We start from the raw sequence: 23,383 nt of genomic DNA, 5'->3' as shown, positions 1-23,383 counted from the left end.
TCACGTAAAGTAACTTTTCCATTGGGGTGTTAGGGTGACGACGATAAAGACCTTCCACGATGTATACCCCGCTTCTTTATATGTTGCATCCTATTTCCTCGTTATATTCAAAGTTTGCCTTTTTTATGGTGTTCGTCATATGAATACTATCGGTTGAACTGTGAAACACTATAGCAATCTTCTTCTCGTCATTTCATTGTGATCATTTTGAATGTGTTAAGTGTACGTTGTACGATGCTTACGATTGAAACGCGTCCGTTCGAATTAATTGATAAGAAAAATTTCAACGTGAACAAGTTTGAAAATATCCATATATTTCTGACGTTCATATCAATCTTCTTCTATATATATATATATATATATATCTATCAATTGCCATAACTTCGTGGTGAACTTTATCCTACGATAATTACGTGCATTATACTAACCGTAATAAGTTCAAGTTTGTAATCAATTATCGACAATAAGAGGACGGTGTTCTTACGTTCGAATTGAAGCAAAAAAAATCAATACAATGATTATCAATAATATTTGACATGTTCAATCGCATATACATCTTATTTGTTGAATACTGGGTGAGTAGTATAATTTTTATTATTGTTACTATATATTATTATATTAATATTATTTAACACAATTAATATACATTCGAAAATTTATATAATCTATATATGTATATATATATATATATTATATTTAATATAATATATATAATAAGCTTTTTTTTTTATAACGTGAAGTGAATTTCAAGGAATTAATTATGATTAAACAATGCTCATTAATTTATATTAAAATTTGCGATAAAATTATGTCAAATTAACGAAATTGAAATATATGGAAATGAAATTTTTTTTTTTTTTTTTTTTTATTATTATTATTAAACAATCTATCAACTGAATTAGAACAACGTTTAATTAATAAATTAATTAATAAATATTAACGAAAAATAAATGTGTTCTCCTTAATAAGTGGATTATAAAATAGAATGAAAAGAAATTTTTCAAAGAAGAGTTCGTAGTAGTGACAGATATCCCATCGTAGTTTTGAGAATCTATAAAACATTTTAACGAGTAACATATTTTGACATTAACTTAAGTGTAAGTAGAAGAATTTTTTTTTGTGTTTTTTTTTATTTTTTTCTCTTAAATACTTACGTCGGTAAAAGAGGCCAATGATAGAACGAAAAATTTACCGGAAGTTAATTGTTCTGGTCTTTTCATTCGCATCAAACAAATATTAATCATTTTTAAATTCATAGGTGACACGTTATACCACTCGTAACGATAAATTGCGTTGCTCAGGTTCCAACTCTAAATTTTTTAAAATAAATTTCAATGGCTAGTTGATATCGAGATATCGATAATATTACACAGAGTGTCCTATCGAATTTGATCGCAATCAATTTGTTTTTCTTTTTTTCTTTTTTTTTTTTTCATATATTATAGGATTATTCCTAGAAAATTGCAAATATTTTGTAATAAATACAAATCTGTTTTAGTTCGCCTTATGTCTTTGATGTACACGAAAAAAAAAAAAAAAAGAAAAAAAGAAAAAAAGAAAAAAAAAAGAAATTATATTTTTCTTGTCGTATATTTAAAAATTCAAGAAAGAAATGAAAGGAAATGAAATTATTGTTCGTAAAAAAAAAAAAAATTTAATCTATTTCTTTCAATTATAATAAAGAAATTTTTGTCGAGTAAATTGACGTTAATTGAAAAAATTATAAATAAAATCGAATCAATGACAATAGTGGATGTCTCGATTCAAAAGGATATAACAATATATTTTCAATATATTCACTACTAACAAATGTTTCAAATAAATTTTTTGTTTAAATCAGACACCCTATATATATTAATAAATCAATTTAATCATCTAATTTAATTTATGTCATACTCAATGATTCAGAATGATTAACAAATTTATTTAAAAATATAACAAGTCAGACATTAGAAATATTTAATAAATAATATTACTTAATGTGTCAAACAAATTAATAATAATTATTATTACAAAATGAAACATTGAACGATTTTAAATATCATTAATATTTTTTTTTTTTTTTTTTTTTTTTTTTTTTTATTAATGAAACTTCACTCAGTTTATGAGTAAAGATTACAGATAATATATTAATAAAGATTTTTCTTCGTAAAATTGATTCTGTTTATTTGCTATTCATTGTCAAAACAAATAAAAATAATTTAATTATAATAATAAAATTACGAATGTGTATTTATTACATATTAAAATATTGTCAATAACAATTGAAATATTTCACTGACGATCAAGTTACATAAGACAGCCTGTATGTAGTCAATTAATTTCAATTACTTCTTGAATAAGACATTCGCCGATGTAACAATAAACGAACAATGTACTTAGTGTGCTCAAAGCATAAAAACAGAATATGAGCAACGTTAATACTTCCTTCTTTACTGTATTCTGAAACAAAATTTTGAATATTAGAAAAATATAAATCAAATATAATCCTTATATTAAATCCATTAATATATTATAACGTATAATAAATACCAAAAGTGTATGATAACCAGATTCACAAAGTTGAAAAGTTGTGCCCATTAATTGTTGCAATATTATTACATTAAAATTGTCTTCCAATGTTTTTGCTTGTCTAGAAAAAAAAATTATCAAATATATATATATATTAGAAACTTATGTAATACAATTATTGATTTAATATGATAAATTAAATATAAAAAAAAATATTTATATATATTTGTATATAAATAAATAATAATTTGTATGTAAATAATTTATATATAATTTGTATATAAATAAATGAAAATATTTGTATATAAATAAAAAAAGAAAAAATATTAAATATATAAATATTTTATATATTTGTTACAGAGATTTTATTTTTTTTTTTGTTTATTTCTTTTACTTCGTATAAAAATAAACTGTTCACATTTTGATACTGTGCATAGAAAAAATCAGATATATTTGTAAAAATTATATATATATATATATAATTTAATAATAATTTTATAATAATTTAATAATAATTTTAATAATAACTTTATAATAAATTAATATATAAATTAATATTAAATATAAATTAAAATAAAATTAATATAATAATAATAAAATTAATATAAAAATTTATATATAAATCATTTATTACTTATATCAATATATAATTTGTTGAATAATCAAATATAAGCTTATTTTTTTTTTTTTTTTTAATACATTTTAATCCTCGGAGAAATTGATTTCGAGCTCGATGAAAAAAAAAATACTTAAAAAAAAATTTATTTGTCTTTTTGTTCACGTGGAATATGTGAACGTCATAAAAAAAAAAAAAAAAAAAAAAAAAAAAATATTTTCTGTTTGAAAAAATAGCGCATTAGTCTTTTTAAAAAATAACCTTGATAATTTAGAAAAAATAAAGATACGATAATTGCAATGAAATTTTATCAATAGAATCGAACAATTTACGTACGAAAAATTTTTCATTCATAAATGACTTTGAATAAATCAAAAAAAAAAAAAAAAAAAAAAAAAAAAAAATATGTAATCTGCGTTGTATCGATTGTCGCTGTTATAACATGATCTACATTTCAATTTTTTTTTATTGAATTCGATTTAAAAAAAGAAAAAAATTCTTTTTATTATATTTAACAAAATTACCTTCTATCAATTTGTTCTTACCTTATCAATTTGTAATGCCGTAATACAAGTTCTCTCATATTATATTGAAAAGCATTAGGATCATCAAGAATTTCTTTAATCATAAAACTAAGAATTCTAAATTGTGCGGTAATATGAAATGAGAGATTGACGAACAGACAATCAAATCCAACGAAACCAAGTACAATACTCGGTATTATCAACATCTGATAAAAGCAGAGAAAAACGTAGATTCTAACATCGTGAATTTCTACAATGGTTCGTAATTTGTACGGTAGTTTGTAACTCAATGACGAATTACTTATGACTGTAACGAATAAAATATAATATATAATAAAAATATGTATGGAAATTATAATAAAATACGATATATTTCTATTATACATGTATGATTTATATAATAATATATAAATATATATACATAAATTTCAGATGGTGAATTTAAAAAATGATACTTAGATGAATTAAAAACGATAATTGCGATTAGAATATACCGATTTTGAATAAAAGTTTATATTGGACACTTCGAATATTTATCGAATTAATTAAGCTATTATTATTATTGTTATTGTAAATTAATTTGAAAGATATTCTTTTTATAACTTAAAGATATAGTAAGTTAGTAACCATATTTATTATAGCAGGATTTCATATATTTTTCTTCGAACATTTTTTCATTAAACATTAAGATTGTTTACATTTGAAAGAAGTCAATTTATTTGATTGAAAAATTGATTAAACAATTGTAGTAATTATTTCAAAAAGTAGTCAAAAAAAAATACGATATTTCAAAAAAGATCCTAGTGGATCACTAAACTTTCAGTTTGAAGCAGAAGTACGACATAATTTATCAGATTATTAAAATATATTTTTCACATATAAACATGAAACTTTGCATAATATATATATAAAAAAATTTTCTTATTCTTTTCGTTTGTTCCAAACAAAAGAGATATTCAACAGCGTTGATAATGTTGTGATAACTCTGTATACGCAGAAAAATGGATAAATTAGTAATTAATAAAATTATCTCTTGTATAAATTTGATAGAACGTTTACCCATTTTTACATTTGGTAACAAAGCCCGAATATAATAAAATCCAGTTGTTAAAGTCATCGATGTAACCGCTAATAAAAGATAATATTTCGCCATTTTGGTATATTTGATAAAAATGAATCTCTTCTCGAACGTATTATAATTGTCGACGATGAAATTATTTTCTATTTCAGCGAGCAGACGTTTTAATGCTTGTCTGTTTATCCAACATGACGTTATTTTCATTAGCGTCATTAGGATCAATAAGTTTTCATCAAAAATTGCCATGTAAACGTCGAAATCGTGTTTACGATATGTCAATTCGGCAAATGCCAATGAACAATGTAAGAGAAGATAAATAAAGAAAAAGAAAAAAAGGGCATTAGAAATTTCGAGTGGCCAAATTCCAACGTATTTCAATAATAATCTGTTCCATAGTAATGACTTCTTTGCCTCGGTTACGTCGATTGTCTGTAAGAGTAATAATAAATATATTTATATATGTATATATAAAAATTAGTTAATACTTGAAAAGGATATAATAAATTATTAGAAATGAAATAAAAAACATTATTTAGTAACTATAGTCTAAAAAGAAATTATATAATGTTATTTTAATGATTTCTTTAATACGATAAAATCGAATAAGGTCGATTGTCTGTAATAATAATAATAATAATAATAATAATAATAATAATAATAATAATAATAATAATAATAATAATAATAATAAGAAATAAATATATATATATATATAAATTAATAAATAATTATTAATATAATAAATTATTAATAGTGGAATAAAGGACATTATTTAGTAAAAAAATTAATTATATCACGTGATTTTAAAGATATCGTTTATACAATAAAATCGATAATTGATAATAATAAATACATAAAAAAAAAATAGATTTATTAATATTAATAATATATAATTGTGAATTATTAAATGAACAAATATATTTTGTCATTTATTTCTTTAAAGAATATTTAAAAATATTTTGTCAAATATTAGAAATTTTTTCGCACAGACAAAAATTATGCGAAATAATACGAATCGTTATCATTGATTTGATAAGAAGCATAACTATTAATAATAACGATAAATGTTTTTTTCTTTTTTTTTTGTATTATATTTTAATATATTAAATTTTTATTTGAAATACTTCTTAATCCTTTCAGTATCTAAAAAATATCACATACACATGTATAATAATTTTTCTTAATTTATTAAAATATTTAATTTATTAATTCATTAGAATTTTCGGTTCTTATTGATGACTTTATTAATGAAAAAAAAAAAAAAAAAAAAAAAATTTTCCACATTAGATATTAATGATTTTTTTGTCAATGAAATAAAGTCAAAAAAGAATTTTTTATTTATATTTAATATGACCATTTAGTATTAATAATCACGTCCAATTAATATATTTAATATATGCAATAGATTAATATATTAATGTATTGCAGTCACATTTATTAATAAATTTCAATTGTTTACATTTGACATATTCTTTTGCGCTTCAACTTTCATTGATTTATATGAAATAAATAATTAAAATAAATATTAAAGTAAAAGAAAAACAATAATTCTTAAAAATAGCACTTAATATATAATTATTATAATGTAATCTACCATGTAAATTAAAGATTAAAAAACGATGAAGAAATTTATTATCAATAATGTTATTACAAAAAAAAAAAAAGAAAAAAAAAGACAAACCAATAAGAGAAACAAGTCGAAAGAAAAATTTATTGCAAAACATTTATAATTATTGTGTTCCTCTTCTTTCTTAAATTAATAATAAAAAAGAAATTTTTATGGTGATAAAGATAAATAAAAAAATCAAATAATTGAGATGTATTTAACTTCGATTTGGAAAATATATAATAAAAGAAAAAAAAAAAAAAAAACAGAAAGAAAACAAAAAATGTCACGAACAAATTTATTGATTATGAGAATAATACCGCCCCATTCAAAGAACCCTAATACAGTACATAACAGTAACTCAAATCAATACGATCAATTTTTATTTACTATAACGTATTAAAATCAGAAAGAAACCAAAAAAAAAAAAAAAAGTTCTATCCAAATTAATTTCTTTTGTAATGTCATCATATTAATCATTAAAATCTGTATAATAGCAATGTTATAACATATGCCTAAACAAAGTGAGAAAGAAAATTGATTGGAAAAAGAAAAAAAAAAATGCACAAAATAATATACAAACAATATGTACGTGCGATTTCAAAATTAAATACAGTACAGAAGTAAAAGGAATAATGAGAAAAAAATATTATCCATGCTTACTTCGATTTTTTTCTCCATGTTATCCCTTTGAAGGTTCACAAGTGACTGACAGAAAAATAATCGATCGACCTCCGTTGTAAACTTCTTTTTGAGAAAAAGAAAAAAAGAAAAGAAAAAAAAAAAAAAAGATAAAAGGGTATTAGAAAGCGTACGTTTGAATAATATAATCAAGCAGGAGAAAGAAGAAGAAGAAAAGAAAAAGAAAAAAAAAAAAAAGAAAATTTGTCCGTAACATTAAACGGGGGTAAAAAAAAAAACTTATTAGAAAATAGATCGATCAACTGTATCACGTTGAAACAGGGATCGACCATTTAAAGATAAAATATTTATTCAACTTTACCCCGATGTGATAGGACAATATTCAGTAGATAATATCGAGATCCAAAAAAAAAAAAAAAAGAAGAAGAAAAAAAAAACTTTGTTACTGCAACTATCATTTGCACAACGTTTTCTCTTCCTTCATTTTTTTTTTCTCTATTCTATTCTTCTCTTTCCTCTACGACGATAGTTTATTCGCTCGTACAAGGGGTTGTCGATATCGTCCTAGCGAAAGAAAAGTTTCACGTAAAGTAACTTTTCCATTGGGATGTTAGGGTGACAACGATAAAGACCTATCACCGAGTTTACCCCTTTTTTCAAATAAGTTATATCCTGTTTCCTGGTTATATTCAAAGTTTTTATTTCTATGATGTCCGTCATAAGGATAGTATCGAATGTAATAACAGACATTATAACGATCTACTTATCGTTGCTACATCGTGATTATTAGGCTAATATTAATTGTACGTTGTAAAATGCGTACGATTGAAAGGCATTCATTCGAATTAATTGATAAGAAAACTATCGATGTGAAAAAGTTTGAAAATATTCATACATTTCCAACGTCTATAACCTATCATCTTCTATATATCTATCAATTGTCATAACTTCATGGTGAACTTTGTCCTGCGATAATTACGTGATTTTAATCACCATAACACACGTCAAGATTGTAATCAATTATCGACAATGAATGGAATACGTTCTTATATTCGAATTGAAGTAGAAAAATCAATAGAAGTACTAACAATACTATTCGTCGATATATTGAATCGTATATACATCTTATTTATTGAATATCGAGTGAGTAGAATAATTTATATTATTTTTTCTTAAATTAAGATTTTATTATATTAAGATTTTATAATATAATAAAAATGTGTACATATATTTTTATAATCTATATATATATATATATATATATTATATTTAGTACGATATACACGACAAGATTTCCAGTTGAGATATCATGATCGGCGTAAAGTTCAAAAATTTTTTCTATTATTAAATAATGCACGTTAATTTACATTAATATTCGCTAGAAAAAATTATATTGGATTAACGCAAAAAAAAAGAAAATATGAAAAAAAAATGGAACGGATATTTGTCTTTCTTTTTCTTTTTTTTTTTTTTTTTTTTTTTTTTTTTTTTAATAAAAAGTGCACCAACTGACTTAGAACGATGTTTAATTAATAGAAAAAATAAAAGTGTTCTCTTTAATAAGTGGACCTAAAAAGAATGCAAAAAAATCTTCATAGAAGCGTTCGCAATAGTGACAGATATCCCATCGTAGTTTTGAGAATCTATAAAATATTTTAACGAGTAATATATTTTACAGTTAACTTAAATATAGGTAGAAAAATTTTGGTTTTTTTTTTCTGAAATACTTACGTCGGTAAAGGAGGCCAATGATAGAACGAAAAATTTACCAGACGTTAGTTGCTGTGGCGTCTTCATTCGCAACATGCAAATTTGAACCATTTTTAAGTTCACTGGTGACACGTTATACCACTCGTAACGATAAAATGCGTTGCTCAGGCTCAAACTCTAAATTTTTTTTTAAATAATTTCAATTGTTAATAGATATCGAAGGATTGAATGTATTACAGAGTGTCCTATCGAATTTGATCACAATAAATTTGTTCCTTTTTTTTTTTTGCAAATATTATTGGATACTCTCATAAGTCGTAAATATGATTTACTAAATACAAATCATGTTTAGTTCGTCTCAAGTATCTGATGTATCCGAAAAAAAAAATATTATTCTTGTCGTATATTGTAAAGCAGCATTTGAAAATTTTCAAAAAGAAAAGAAATTATTGTTTATAAAAATTAATCTATTTATTTCATTTATAATAAATAAATTTTTCGTCAAATAAATCGATGTTAAAATAAAAAATTAGAAATAATTGAATCGATTACATACTGGGTGTACAAATTCTAAAGGATATAACAATACATATTCGATTTTACTGGATCTATAAACAAATGTTTCAAATAAAATTTTTTACGTTTTAGAAGAGAAATGTCATTTTGTTAAAATCAGTCATCCTGTATATAAAAATATCAATTTAATATATATTAATAAATAATTTTAATCACTTAATTTAATTTACGTGATACTTAATCTTTTAGAAATGATTAATAAATTTATTTAAAAATATAACAAATCTGACATTAGAAATATATAATAAATAATATTAATTAATGTATCAAAAAAATTAATATTAATTATCATTACGAAATTAAATATTGAACGATCTTAATTATACCTATTGTAATATTTATTTATTAATTAAACTTTATTCAGTTTCGAAATAAAAATTATAGATTTATTAATAAATACGTGTTTGTTAGTAACAATGATCATTTTATTCCATTTTTTTATGAAATCAAATAAAAATAAATTAATCGTAATAATAAATTTACGGATAAATATTCATTCAGAAATTAAAATAATATTAATAGAAACGAAACAATTTTACAGGCGAACAAATTAAATATAACACTCTGTTATCTCGTAAATTAATTTTAATTACTTCCTGAATAAGACATTCGCCGATGTAACAATAAACAAACAATGTACACAATGTGCTCGTAGCATAAAAACAGAATATGAATAACGTTAATCCTTCTTTGTCCACAGAATTCTATAAGAAAGTAGTAAACATTTAAAAGAAAAAAAAAAAGGAAAAAAAAATAAACATCAAAGATATTCATTACATTAGCGCATTAACAGATCAACGCTTATTAGATACCAGAATTGTATTATAACCAGATGCACATAGTTGAAACGTTGAACCCATTAATTGTTGTAATATTATTACATTAAAATTATCTTCCAATGTTTTTGCTTGCCTAAAAAAAAAAAAAAAAAAATCAAAATAAAATATATAAGTCACTTACGTAACACTATTATAGATGTAATATCATAAATAAAATAATAAAAAAATATTTATTATTATGCATTTGTAACTGAGATTATAATTTTTTATTTAGGTATATTTCCTTTTTTTTTGGTATAGAATGAAATATTCACATTTTAAAATCATACAGCGAATATATATATATATATTTTTTTTTTCTAAATAATAATATAGAGCATTAATAATATTATAATATAATAATTATTTATATTTATATATTTGTTGGATAATCGTATGGATCTTTTTTTTTCTCTTTTAATACATCTTAATCATTTTGATCACGAAAAAAAATATTCAGGCGAAAGTTACTTGTTTGTCTTTCACGTGGAATATGTCATCGTCCTAAAAAAAAAAAAAAAAAAAAGAAAGAAAAAAAAAAGAGAAAAAATGTAGGTTTCTGTATAAAAAACAAAAAAAAGAAACAAAGCTAAATTTCAATTATTGAATAACGACCACCAAATAAAGACACCATAAAAACTTTCACCAAATAAAGACACCATAATTATCATAGATATTTCATCGATAAAATCGAAATAAATTCTTCTAATCATAAATGACATTGAATTTACGACAAAAGAAATTTTTTATCAATATCGATCGTCCGATTGTAAAATAATTCAGATATCAATTATTGTATTCCATTGAAATAGAAAAAAAAAAAAGAAAATTATCATTATATTTAAAAAAAATTATCTTATCAATTTGTATTTACCTTATCAATTTGTAATGCCGTAATACAAGTTCTCTTATATTACATTGAAATGCATTAGAATCGTCGAGAATTTCTCTGAGCATACAACTAAGTATTCCAAATTGTGCGGTAATATGAAATGAGAGATTGGCGAACAAACAATCAAATCCAACGAAACCTAATACAATACTCGGTACTACCAACATCTGATAAATACAAAGAAAAATATAGATCCTAATGTCGCGTATATCGACGATGGTTCGTGTTTTGTACGGTAGTTTGTAACTCAATGATGAATTTCTAATCGCTGCAAAAAAAATAAAATATAATATATAATAAAAAAAAATATATAATTCGTATAAAATACAAATACAATAATTCATATAACACATGTATGATTTATATATTAGGGTTGGAAACTATGAAACGGGCGTTTTTGTTTAGTGATTTATTTTCATTCAACACCCGTTTCATAGTTTCCAACATAATATATAAGTATTAAGTTGGAAACTATGAAATGGGCGTTATTGTTTAGTTATTTATTTTCATTCAACGCCCGTTTCATTGTTTCCAACATAATATATAAGTATTAAGTTGGAAACTATGAAATGGGCGTTATTGTTTAGTTATTTATTTTCATTCAACGCCCGTTTCATTGTTTCCAACCCGAATATATAACTATCAGGTTGGAAACTATGAAACGGGCGTTTTTGTTTAGTTATTTATTTTCATTCAACGCCCGTTTCATTGTTTCCAACCCTAATATATAACTATCAGGTTGGAAACTATGAAACGGGCGTTTTTGTTTAGTTATTTATTTTCATTCAACGCCCGTTTCATAGTTTCCAACCCTAATAATAATATATATAAATTTCATATATTGAATTAAGAAAATGAAATTGATATGAATTAGGAAACGATAATTGTGATTAGAATATGTCGATTGCAAAGAGAAAAGAAAATATTGGACACTTGGAATATTTATTTAATTATGATATTATTATTATTATTATTATTGACATTATATTGTAAATTTTAATCTTTTTTTATTTTCAAAATTAAAAGCCATAGTATGTTAATATCAATGGTTATTGTAAGAATGTCTTGTATATTTTTTTTTCTTTTTTTTTTCTTTTTCTTCTTTCATTGAATATTATGATCGTTTGCATTTGAAAGAAGTCGATTAATTTGAATGATAATTGATTAAAACCGTTGAAATAATTAATCCAAAAAAAAAAAAAAAATTGAAAATATACGACATTTTAGAAAAGAAAATATTCAATTAAAAAATTATAAAATATTAATGAAGACATTCAAGTTTGATATCTTTTGTAATATAAATCTATAAACGCACGTTAAATCAATAGAATTAATGAAATTATAATAAATTATCTCTAATTAATAAATAAAATTATCTCTTGGATAAATTTTATAGAACAATTTTTTTTACCCATTTGCACGTTAGGCAATAAAGCACGAATGTAATAAGATGATGTTGCAAATGTCATAGTTGGTACTGCCACTAAAAGATAATATTTCGCCAATTTCGTATATTTCATGAATATAAATCTTTTCTCAAACGTATTGTAATTGTCGACGATGAAATTATTTTTAACTTCGACGAGTAAATTTCTTAATGATCGTCTATTCATCCAGCATGTTGTTATTTTCGTTAGCGTCATTAAGAGCAATACGTTTTCCGTGAAAATTGCCATATTAACTTCGATATCGTGCTTACGATGTGTCAATTCGGCAAATGTAAATGAACAATGTAAAAAAAGATATATGAAAAAAAAGAGAAAAAGGGCATTAGAAATCTCGAGTGGCCAAATTCCAACATATTTCAGTAATTGTCTGTTCCATAGTAACGACTTCATTGCTTCAGTTACGTCTATTGCCTGTAATAATAATAATAATAATAATAATAATAATAATAATAATAACAATAATATATGTATGTATGTATATATATATATATATATATATATATATATATATATATATATATATAGATAAAAATTAGTAAATAATTGAAAAAGATATAATAAAATATCACAAATAAAACAAGGAACTTATGAATTAATTAATAAACGTAAAAGGAAAAAAGAAAATCATTGTAAGAACTTTTACAATTATTACGTGTCACTTATCTTTATCATTACAAAAAGAAATTTTTTTTTTTAAATAATTTAAATATCATTTAAAAAATTAATGAAAAAATTCAAGTAATTGATAAATCTTTAATTTGGACATAAAGTTCATTTATGTTTTGTAAGATAAAAAAAGAAACAAAAAAAAAAAAAAACAAAAAATACAAAACAAAAACCAAAAATATCGTATACAAATTTATTGTATCATAGAAAAAGAAATCGATTAAATATAACGACCAATGGAAAATCCATTATAATTCAATAACAAAATCAATTAAGACAAATTTTAATTGAATATAAATTATTAAATCTAAAAAAAGAAAATGGAGCAAAAAAAATTTGTTATCAGATTAATGTCATCGTGTTAATAATAAAATCTATATATTAGTAAATGATACCACATGTTAATGACTGACGAAAAAGAAAAAAAAAAAAAAAAAAAGAGAGAGAGAGAGAGGGAGAGAGAAAAAAATATATATACAAGAAAAATATAAATCATATATGAACAAGTGTAACGAGAAAAAAAAATATTATCCGTCTTACTTCTATTTTTGTCTCCATGTTATCCCTTTGAAGGTTCACAACTGACTGACATTAAAACGGTGGAACAACCCCCGTTGTAAACTCTGTTTCGAAATAAAAAAAAAAAAGAAAAAGGGTTAGAAATGAACATGTAAATAATATAATCAGGCAGGAGCAAAAAAAAAAGGAAAAAAGTTTGCCCGTGACATTAGACGGGAAAAAAACTTATTAGAAAATTGATCGATTGAGTGTATCTCCGTTGATACAGGGGTTGACTATCTACAGATAAAATATTTATTCAACTATATCTAATGTACTTGGAAAACATTTAACTACTTTGTTAAAAAAAAAAAAAAAAAAAAGAAAAAAAAAGGAGGAGGACATCATTGCTACAATTCTCGTTCGCACAAAGTTTTTCTTACTTTTTTTTTCCCCCTTTCTTTTCTTTTTTCTACGTCCGTTTATTCGCTCGTACAAGGGGGTTGTTGATATCGTCGTCGCGAAAGAAAGTTTCACGTAAAGTAACTTTTCCATTGGAGTGTTAGGGTGACGACGATAAAGACGTTCCACGATGTATACCCCGCTTCTTTATATGTTGCATCCTATTTCCTCGTTATATTCAAAGTTTGCCTTTTTTATGGTGTTCGTCATATGAATAGTATCGGTTGAACTGTGAAACACTATAGCAATCTTCTTCTCGTCGTTTCATTGTGATCATTTTGAATGTGTTAAGTGTACGTTGTACGATGCTTACGATTGAAACGCGTCCGTTCGAATTAATTGATAAGAAAAATTTCAACGTGAACAAGTTTGAAAATATCCATATATTTCCGACGTTCATATCAATCTTCTTCTATATATATATATATATATCTATCAATTGCCATAACTTCGTGGTGAACTTTGTCCTACGATAATTACGTGCATTATACTAACCGTAATAAGTTCAAGTTTGTAATCAATTATCGACAATAAGAGGACGGTGTTCTTACGTTCGAATTGAAGCAAAAAATAATCAATACAATGATTATCAATAATATTTGACATGTTCAATCGCATATACATCTTATTTGTTGAATACTGAGTGAGTAGTATAATTTTTATTATTGTTACTATATATTATTATATTAATATTATTTAATACAATTATTTTATACATTCGAAAATTTATATAATCTATATATGTATATATATATATATATATTATATTTAATATAATATATATAATAAGCTTTTTTTTTATAACGTGAAGTGAATTTCAAGGAATTAATTATGGTTAAACAATGCTCATTGATTTATATTAAAATTTGCGATAAAATGATGACGAGTTAACGGAAAGAAAAAAAAGAGATATGAAAAAAATAAGGAACGGAAATATTTTCTTTTTTTTCTCCTTTTTTTCTATTTTTTTTTTTTTTTGTTTTTTTTATATTGAAAAGAATATCAATTGATTTAGAACGACGTTTAATTATTATTAAATATAATAGTGTTCTCGTTAATAAGTGGATTAAATAAGAATAAAAAGTAATTTTTATAGGAATGTTCAGTAGTAGTGACAGATATCTCCATCGTGGTTTTGAGAATCTATAAAACAAGTTAACGAGTAATATTAATTTAATATAATAATTTTTAAATTGTAATATTAATTTAAATATAAATTACAGATTTTTCTTTTTTTTTTTCTTGTTTTTTCTTTTAAATACTTACGTCGATAAACTGAGCCAATAATAGAACGAAAAATTTATCGGAAGTTGATTGTTAGGATTTCTTCATTTGCAACGTGCAAAAAATCGTTGAAAACGAGAATGAAAAATAATGGCGATCGAACTACGCCATTTTTGAGTTGTCTATAACCTAAAAATTTAACTGAATATTCATGAAATTAGACAATTTCAAAGAAATATTGGATAATAATCTATTTCATTTTGATATAATATCATTGAATTGAACTATTGAATAAATTTAAAAATAATCAAAAAGCAGATCAAGGAAAATAAAAGAAAACGTATATGATTTTAATTATATGTGTATATATATATATATTTTTTTTTTATTATTATTATTATTAAAAAGAGAATCAGTCGATTTTAAAAGGATATTTAATTATTATAAAAATTAAAAGTGACCTTAATAATAAATGGATTAAAAGAAATTCTTCACATAAATGTTCGTACTAATGACAGATATCCCATCGTAGTTTTGATAATCTATAAGACAGGTTAACGAGTAACACATTGTAATATTAATTTAAATAAAAAATTGTTATATCATTTAATATTAATTTTTCATTTTTTAATCACTTACGTCGGTAAAGGAGGCCAATGATAGGACGAAAAATTTACCGGAAGTAAGTTGTTCTGGTCTTTTCATTCGCATCAAACAAATATTAACCATTTTTAAGTTCATAGGTGACACGTTATACCACTCGTAACGATAAATTGCATTGCTCAGGCTCAAACTCTAAATTTTTTTTTAAATAATTTCAATTGTTAATAGATATCGAAGGATTGAGTGTATTACAGAGTGTCCTATCGAATTTGATCGCAATAAATTTGTTCCTTTTTTTTTTTTGCAAATATTATTAGATACTCTCATAAGTCGTAAATATGATTTACTAAATACAAATCATGTTTAGTTCGTCTCAAGTATCTGATGTATCCGAAAAAAAAAATATTTTTCTTGTCGTATATTGTAAAGCAGCATTTGAAAATTTTCAAAAAGAAAAGAAATTATTGTTTATAAAAATTAATCTATTTGTTTCATTTATAATAAATAAATTTTTCGTCAAATAAATCGATGTTAAAATAAAAAATTAGAAATAATTGAATCGATTACATACTGGGTGTACAAATTCTAAAGGATATAACAATATATATTCGATTTTACTGGATCTATAAACAAATGTTTCAAATAAAATTTTTTACGTTTTAGAAGAGAAATGTCATTTTGTTAAAATCAGTCATCCTGTATATAAAAATATCAATTTAATATATATTAATAAATAATTTTAATCACTTAATTTAATTTACGTGATACTTAATCTTTTAGAAATGATTAATAAATTTATTTAAAAATATAACAAATCTGACATTAGGAATATATAATAAATAATATTAATTAATGTGTCAAAAAAATTAATATTAATTATCATTACGAAATTAAATATTGAACGATCTTAATTATACCTATTGTAATATTTATTTATTAATTAAATTTTATTCAGTTTCGAAATAAAAATTATAGATTTATTAATAAATACGTGTTTGTTAGTAACAATGATCATTTTATTCCATTTTTTTATGAAATCAAATAAAAATAAATTAATCGTAATAATAAATTTACGGATAAATATTCATTCAGAAATTAAAATAATATTAATAGAAACGAAACAATTTTACAGGCGAACAAATTAAATATAACACTCTGTTATCTCGTAAATTAATTTTAATTACTTCCTGAATAAGACACTCGCCGATGTAACAATAAGTAATTAATGTACTCAATGTGTTCATAGCATAAAAATTGAATACCATCACTGTCAATGCTTGACTGTTTACTGAGCCCTGAAGAAAATTGTAAATATTAAGAAAAAAAAAAAAAAGAAAAATAAATAAATATCAGAGATATTCTTTTACATTACTGCAATAACATGTCACGCATAATAGGTACCAAAAGTGTATTGTAACCGGATGCACAAAGTTGAAACGTTGATCCCATCAATTGTTGTAATATTATTACATTGTAATTATCTTCCAAAGATTTGGCTTGTCTAAAGAAATTGTTAGGTCGAGTAAAATATATGATACATTTATGTAACACGATGATAGATGTAATGTGATAAATAAAACATAAAAAATATTGATATATACATTTGTCACTGAGATTATAATTTTTTGTTTAGGTATAATCTTTCTCTTCGTACAGAATGAATAAGGTCACGTTAAAATCGTACAGAGAAGAAATCGGACATATATTTCTAGAAAATAATACGTAACATTAATTATTTATATCAATATATATATTTTGTCGGATAATTAAATGCGAATTTTTTTTTCTTTTTTTCTTTTTTTTTTTTTTTTTTTTTTAATAAATTTTAACCGTCGGAGAATTTATTTCGATCTCAAACAATAATACTTCAAAGAGAATTTACTTGTCCTTTTGTTCATGTGAAATATGTGAACGTTACAAAATAGAAAAGTATTGTTTTCTGTTCGAAAAAAAAAAAATAAGCACAGATGTCTTTTTAAAAAATAACCATGTAAACTTATCAAAAATAAAGATACGATAATTGCGACGACATTTTATCATTTGAATCGAACAATTCACGTTCGAAAAATTTTTCATTCATAAATGACTTTGAATTAATAAAAAAAAAAAAAAAAAAAAAAAAAAAAAAAAATATGTAACTTGCGTTGCTGATCGATCGTCGCTTTATAACGTGATATACATTTTAATTTTTTTTTTTTTTTTATTGCATTGGATTTAAAAAAGAAAAAATTGTTTTTATTATATTTAAAAAAAAAAAATTACCTTATATCAATTTATTTTTACCTTATCAATTTGTAATGTCGAAGTACAAGTTCCCTTATATTACATTGGAATGTTTTAGAGTCATCGAGAATTTCTCTGAGCATACAGCTAAGAATTCCAAATTGTGCGGTAATATGAAATGCGAGATTTGCGAACAAACAATCAAATCCAACGTAACCTAATATAATAGTTGGTACTAACAATACTTGATAAATGCAGAGACAAACATATATCCTAATGTCGTATATATCAACAATGGTTTCTGTTTTGTACGGTGGTTTGTAACTCAATGATGAATTTTTTATCACTGTAACGTAATAAAATATAATATATAATAAATATATATATATATATAATTTATATAAAATACGAATAAAATAATTCATATAATATATGTACGATTTATATAATGATATATACATGTATTTCATATATTTTATTCAGAAAAAAAAAAAAAATTTAGATGCGATTAGAAGCGACAATTGTGATTTAGAATATGTCGATTCGAAGTAAAAGAAAATATTGGACAATTCGAATATTTATCGAATTATTTATTACTTATTTATATTTATTTATTATTAATTATTTTTTTTTATTGTTGTTATTGTAAATTAATTTTAAAATTTGTCCTTTTTCAAATTAAAAGCTATAGTAAGTTAGTAAACATACTTTATGTAGGATTGTTTCGTATTATTCTCTTTCAATTTTTTTTATTGAATATTAAGATTGTTTTTACTCGATAGAAATCAATTAATTCAATAATAATTTAATTTAATAAATAATTTAATGAAAAAAAAAAAGTTAAAAAAATACGACATTCTAAAAAAAAAAAGAAAAAAAAATATACTAAAGAGCCATAAAATTCCAGATAAGATTCCAAAGAATCCAAACATTATTTATCAAAATATATTTTTCACATGATAATATAAAACATTGCTTAATATTTATATATATATATATATATATATATATATTTTCTTCGCATTTGCTTCTAAGAAAAAAGATGTTAAAGATTCATAATTTTGTAATCACACTGTATACGTACATAATTGAATAAAATAGTAATTAATAAAATTATCTCTTGAATAAATTTGATTAAAACGATTTACCCATTTGTACATTAGGCAGCAATGCATGGATATAATATGTTACAGTGGTACAAATCATCGTTGTTAGAGCTACTAAAAAATAATATTTCGCCAATTTACTATATTTCATGAAAATGAATCTCTTCTCTAACGTATTGTAATTATCGACGTTGAAATTATTTTGTACTTCGGCTAGCAAACGTCCTAATGATTCTCTGTTTAACCAGCACATCAATACTTTCGTTAGCACCATTAGGTGCAATACGTTTTCCGTAAAAAATTCCATATTAGCTTCGAAATCATTTTTACCATTTCTCAATTCGATAATTGACAATAAATTATGTAAGAAAAGATAAAAAAAATATAGAAGAAAATGGATATAAGATATCTCAAGTGGCCAAATTCCAATGTATTTTAGCAATAATCTGTTCCATGCTAAAGACTTCATTGCTTCGGTTACATCTATTACCTGTAATAATAATAATAATAATAATAATAATAATAATAATAATAATAATAATAATAATAATAATAATAATAATAATAATAATAATAATAATAACAATAATATATGTATATATATATATATATATGTAAATATATATGTGTGTGTATATGTGTGTAAATAAAAATTAATAAATAATTAGAATTATGAGAAAGAAAATAATGAATTTTTTAAATAAATAATAAAAGTAGAGAGGAAAAAAACAATCGAAAGAAAAATCATTTTAATGAACTTTTACAACCACTATGTGTCAATTTTCTTCGTGGCTATAACGAGAAATTTTTTTTGCATTTCGAAAAAAAAAAAAATAATAATAAATGAGAAACGAAATAATTTAGATAAATTTGAAACAAAATTAAATTTTTATTTTGTGAAAAAGACGAAAGAAAAAAAAAAAGAAATAATCGTGCAGAAATTTAATTATTGCAGAAAAAAAAAATTCCATAAATACGGCTATCAATGGAAAAACTATTATATTTATAAAAATATAAATTATTAAATTCAAAAAAAATAAAAAGAAAACAAAAAGATTTGTTGTTAAACTAATTTCATTTCAATGTTATCTTATTAATAATAAAATGTATATATTAATAATATTTTACAATTTGGCTAAAAAAAACAAAAATATTACTGAAAGAAATTTTATAATAATTATATCACCTTCTATTATGATAATAAACAAATATTATTTGACAATAAAAACAACAAATAAAAAATTATATTAAACCTCTAAATTGAAAAATTGAATTCACGGAAGAAAAAAATTAACATGAATAAATTTATTGATTCGAAAAAACGAAAGAAAATTTTATAAATATGGCGATCTAAAAAAAAAAAAAATAAATAAACAATCATTACAATAAAATTCTAAAATCAATGCGATCAATTTTAATTAAATACAATTTATTAAAATCAAAATTAAAGAAAACAAAAAATTCTTATGAGATTAATGTCATTCCAATGTCATCGTATTAATAACAAATATAATAATTATATCCGTTATTATGATAACATACAAAAATTATTTGACAATAAAAAAAAATGAATAAGAAATCAAATAATCTAGAATTCTAATCTGAAAAAATAGAGTTCATGAGATAAAAAAAAAATATTACCATCAAGAAACTAATTAATACGAAAAAAGAAAAGAAATTTTATAAATATGGCGATCTAAAAAAAAAAAATAAAATAAACAGCCATTACAATGAAATTCCAAAATCAATACGATCAATTTTAATTAAATACAATTTATTAAAATCAAAATTAAAGGAAACAAAAAATTATTTGACAATAAAAACAATGAATAAGAAACCAAATAATCTAGAACTCTAATCTGAAAAAATAGAGTTCATAAGATAGAAAAAAAAAAGATTATCATCAAGAAACTTATTAATACGAAAAAAGAAAAGAAATTACATTACAAGAACAGCCATTACAATGAAATTCCAAAATCAATGCGATCAATTTTAATTAAATACAATTTATTAAAATCAAAATAAAAGAAAACAAAAAATTATTTGACAATAAAAACAATGAATAAGAAACCAAATAATCTAGAACTCTAATCTGAAAAAATAGAGTTCATAAGATAGAAAAAAAAAAGATTATTATCAAGAAACTTATTAATACGAAAAAAGAAAAGAAATTACATTACAAAAACAGCCATTACAATAAAATTCCAAAATCAATGCGATCAATTCTAATTAAATACAATTTATTAAAATCAAAATTAAAGAAAACAAAAAATTATTTGACAATAAAAACAATGAATAAGGAGCCAAATAACCTAGAACTCTAATCTGAAAAAATAGAGTTCATGAGATAAAAAAAAAAAGATTATTATCAAGAAACTTATTAATACGAAAAAAGAAAAGAAATTTTATAAATATGGCGATCTAAAAAAAAAAGAAAATAAACAGCCATTACAATGAAATTCCAAAATCAATGCGATCAATTTTAATTAAATACAATCTATTAAAATCAAAATTAAAGAAAACAAAAAATTCTTATGAGATTAATGTCATTCCAATGTCATCGTATTAATAACAAAAACCAATATATTAATAATATGCCACCGTATGATAGAAAAAAAAAAAAGAAAAAGAAACGAAAAAAAAAGTATACAAAAAAAATATAAATAAAATGTAAACAATATGTACGTGCGATTTCATAATTGCATATTGCACTAGATATAAAAGTGTAACGAAAGAAAATATTGTCCATGCTTACGTCTACTTTTTTCTCCATGTTATCCCTTTGAAGGTTCACAACTGACTGACAGAAAAACGATCGATCAACCTCCGTTGTAAACTCCTTTTTGAAGGAAAAAAAAAGAAAAGAGAAAAAAAAGGGGTTAGAAATGCACGCTTGAATAATATAGTTAGCCAGGAGAGAGAACGAAAAATGAAGAAAGTTCGTCCGTGACATTCGACGGGGGTAAAAAAAAAAAAGTATTAGAAAAAAAAAAAAAATATTAGAGAATTGATCGGTTAATCTCATTGATATAAAGGGGGTTGACGATTTAACGATCAAATATTTATTAAATTTTACGTGATGTGCGTTGGAGGAAAAAAGAAAATTTAGCAAGACTACTTCGAATAAAAGTAAAAAAAGAAAAAAAAAAAAAAACCTCGTTGCTAGAACTTAAACTCGCACGACGTACTCTCTTCCTACCCTCTTTTTTATACCTATTTTTCTATATCCGTTTATTCGCTCGTAGAGGGGATTATTGATAACGACGTTGATAGCGATAGAAAGTTTCAAGTTATAGTAACTTTTTTCCATTGGGATGTGTTAGGGTAACGACGATAAAGACCTTCCAACGGAGTTTACCCCTTTTTCTAAAAAAGGGGTAATATCCTGTTTCCTGGTTAAACTCGAAGTTTTTTCCTTTTACATTTGTTCGCCGTAATAATAGGATCAAATGAATAATAACAGAAGCTCATAACAATCTTCTTTTTATTCGTTCATTATTATCATTGTACAAGTTTTAATTATACGTTCGTAAAATGTTTAACGATGGAAATCCATTCGTTCGAATTAATTCATAAGAAAAATTTCAATGTGAATAAGTTTGAAAATATTCATTCATTACTTACCTCCGTATACGTGTCTATACTTCTATATATCAATCAATTCCCATAACTTTATGGTGAAGTTTGTCCTACGATAACTAAGTGCATCCATACTCTACGTAATACTTCAAGTTTCTAATCAATTTATCGACAATATAAGGACGACGTTCTTTTTATTCGAATTAAAGGGAAAGAAAAAAAAAAAAATCAGTATAAGGATAATCAATACTATTCGTCGGTATGTTCAATCAATATATACAAATTATTTATCGTTATACCAGGTGAGTTGAATAATTTTTATTATTGTTATTATATATTATTACATTAATATTACATAATGTAATAAAAAATACATTCGTTTATTTATATGAACTATATATATATTACTATATATGTATATTTAATATAATATATACAAAAAGATTTTTTGCTTAGATTTCGTGGCAGACGTGAAATTCAAAGAATTTATTATAATTAAACGATGCTAATTAATTTATGTTAAAATTAAATGAAAAAAATTATGTCAAATTAATGAAATGAAAAAATATGGAACAGAATTTTTTCTTTTTCTTTTTTTTCT

General features: G+C 22.7%; 3 protein-coding genes across 4 annotated transcripts; all 3 read right to left on the bottom strand.

Annotated features, from left to right (window-relative positions):
- Window positions 1-954: 954 nt before the first annotated feature.
- LOC118446668 (odorant receptor 82a-like) lies at window positions 955-7,025 on the bottom strand. Its single transcript, XM_085664196.1, has 7 exons — window positions 6,999-7,025; window positions 4,711-5,158; window positions 3,673-3,958; window positions 2,533-2,632; window positions 2,332-2,442; window positions 1,155-1,310; window positions 955-1,051 (listed from the first exon to the last, which is right to left on the bottom strand). Exons 1-7 carry the CDS (start codon window positions 7,014-7,016, stop codon window positions 1,001-1,003), a joined length of 1,170 nt encoding a protein of 389 aa, XP_085520322.1. The 5' UTR covers window positions 7,017-7,025; the 3' UTR covers window positions 955-1,000.
- Window positions 7,026-8,451: 1,426 nt separating this feature from the next.
- Window positions 8,452-14,116, bottom strand: LOC118446667 (odorant receptor 13a-like). The gene is made up of 8 exons (XM_085664167.1): window positions 14,029-14,116; window positions 13,628-13,710; window positions 12,385-12,832; window positions 10,956-11,241; window positions 10,076-10,175; window positions 9,857-9,967; window positions 8,709-8,864; window positions 8,452-8,620 (listed from the first exon to the last, which is right to left on the bottom strand). Exons 2-8 carry the CDS (start codon window positions 13,643-13,645, stop codon window positions 8,570-8,572), a joined length of 1,170 nt encoding a protein of 389 aa, XP_085520293.1. The 5' UTR covers window positions 13,646-13,710; window positions 14,029-14,116; the 3' UTR covers window positions 8,452-8,569.
- A 948-nt stretch (window positions 14,117-15,064) lies between these two features.
- On the bottom strand, window positions 15,065-21,985 carry LOC118446688 (odorant receptor 4-like). 2 transcript variants are annotated; one of them, XM_035877628.2, is made up of 9 exons: window positions 21,959-21,985; window positions 19,246-19,693; window positions 18,158-18,443; window positions 17,276-17,375; window positions 17,059-17,169; window positions 15,911-16,066; window positions 15,733-15,813; window positions 15,314-15,472; window positions 15,065-15,190 (listed from the first exon to the last, which is right to left on the bottom strand). In XM_035877628.2, the coding sequence occupies exons 1-7, from the start codon at window positions 21,974-21,976 to the stop codon at window positions 15,763-15,765; spliced, it is 1,170 nt and encodes a 389-aa protein (XP_035733521.2). In that variant the 5' UTR covers window positions 21,977-21,985; the 3' UTR covers window positions 15,065-15,190; window positions 15,314-15,472; window positions 15,733-15,762. The 2 variants fall into 2 exon arrangements, with proteins under 2 accessions (XP_035733521.2, XP_085520292.1); XM_085664166.1 differs by having other exon boundaries at window positions 15,314-15,460.
- Window positions 21,986-23,383: the final 1,398 nt, after the last annotated feature.

This window comes from Vespa mandarinia, chromosome 25 (genome assembly GCF_050613455.1).
Source record: "Vespa mandarinia isolate Hongniang chromosome 25, ASM5061345v1, whole genome shotgun sequence".
NCBI classification, from domain to species: Eukaryota; Metazoa; Arthropoda; class Insecta; order Hymenoptera; family Vespidae; genus Vespa; species Vespa mandarinia.
This window is presented reverse-complemented; position numbering and strand designations above follow the sequence as displayed.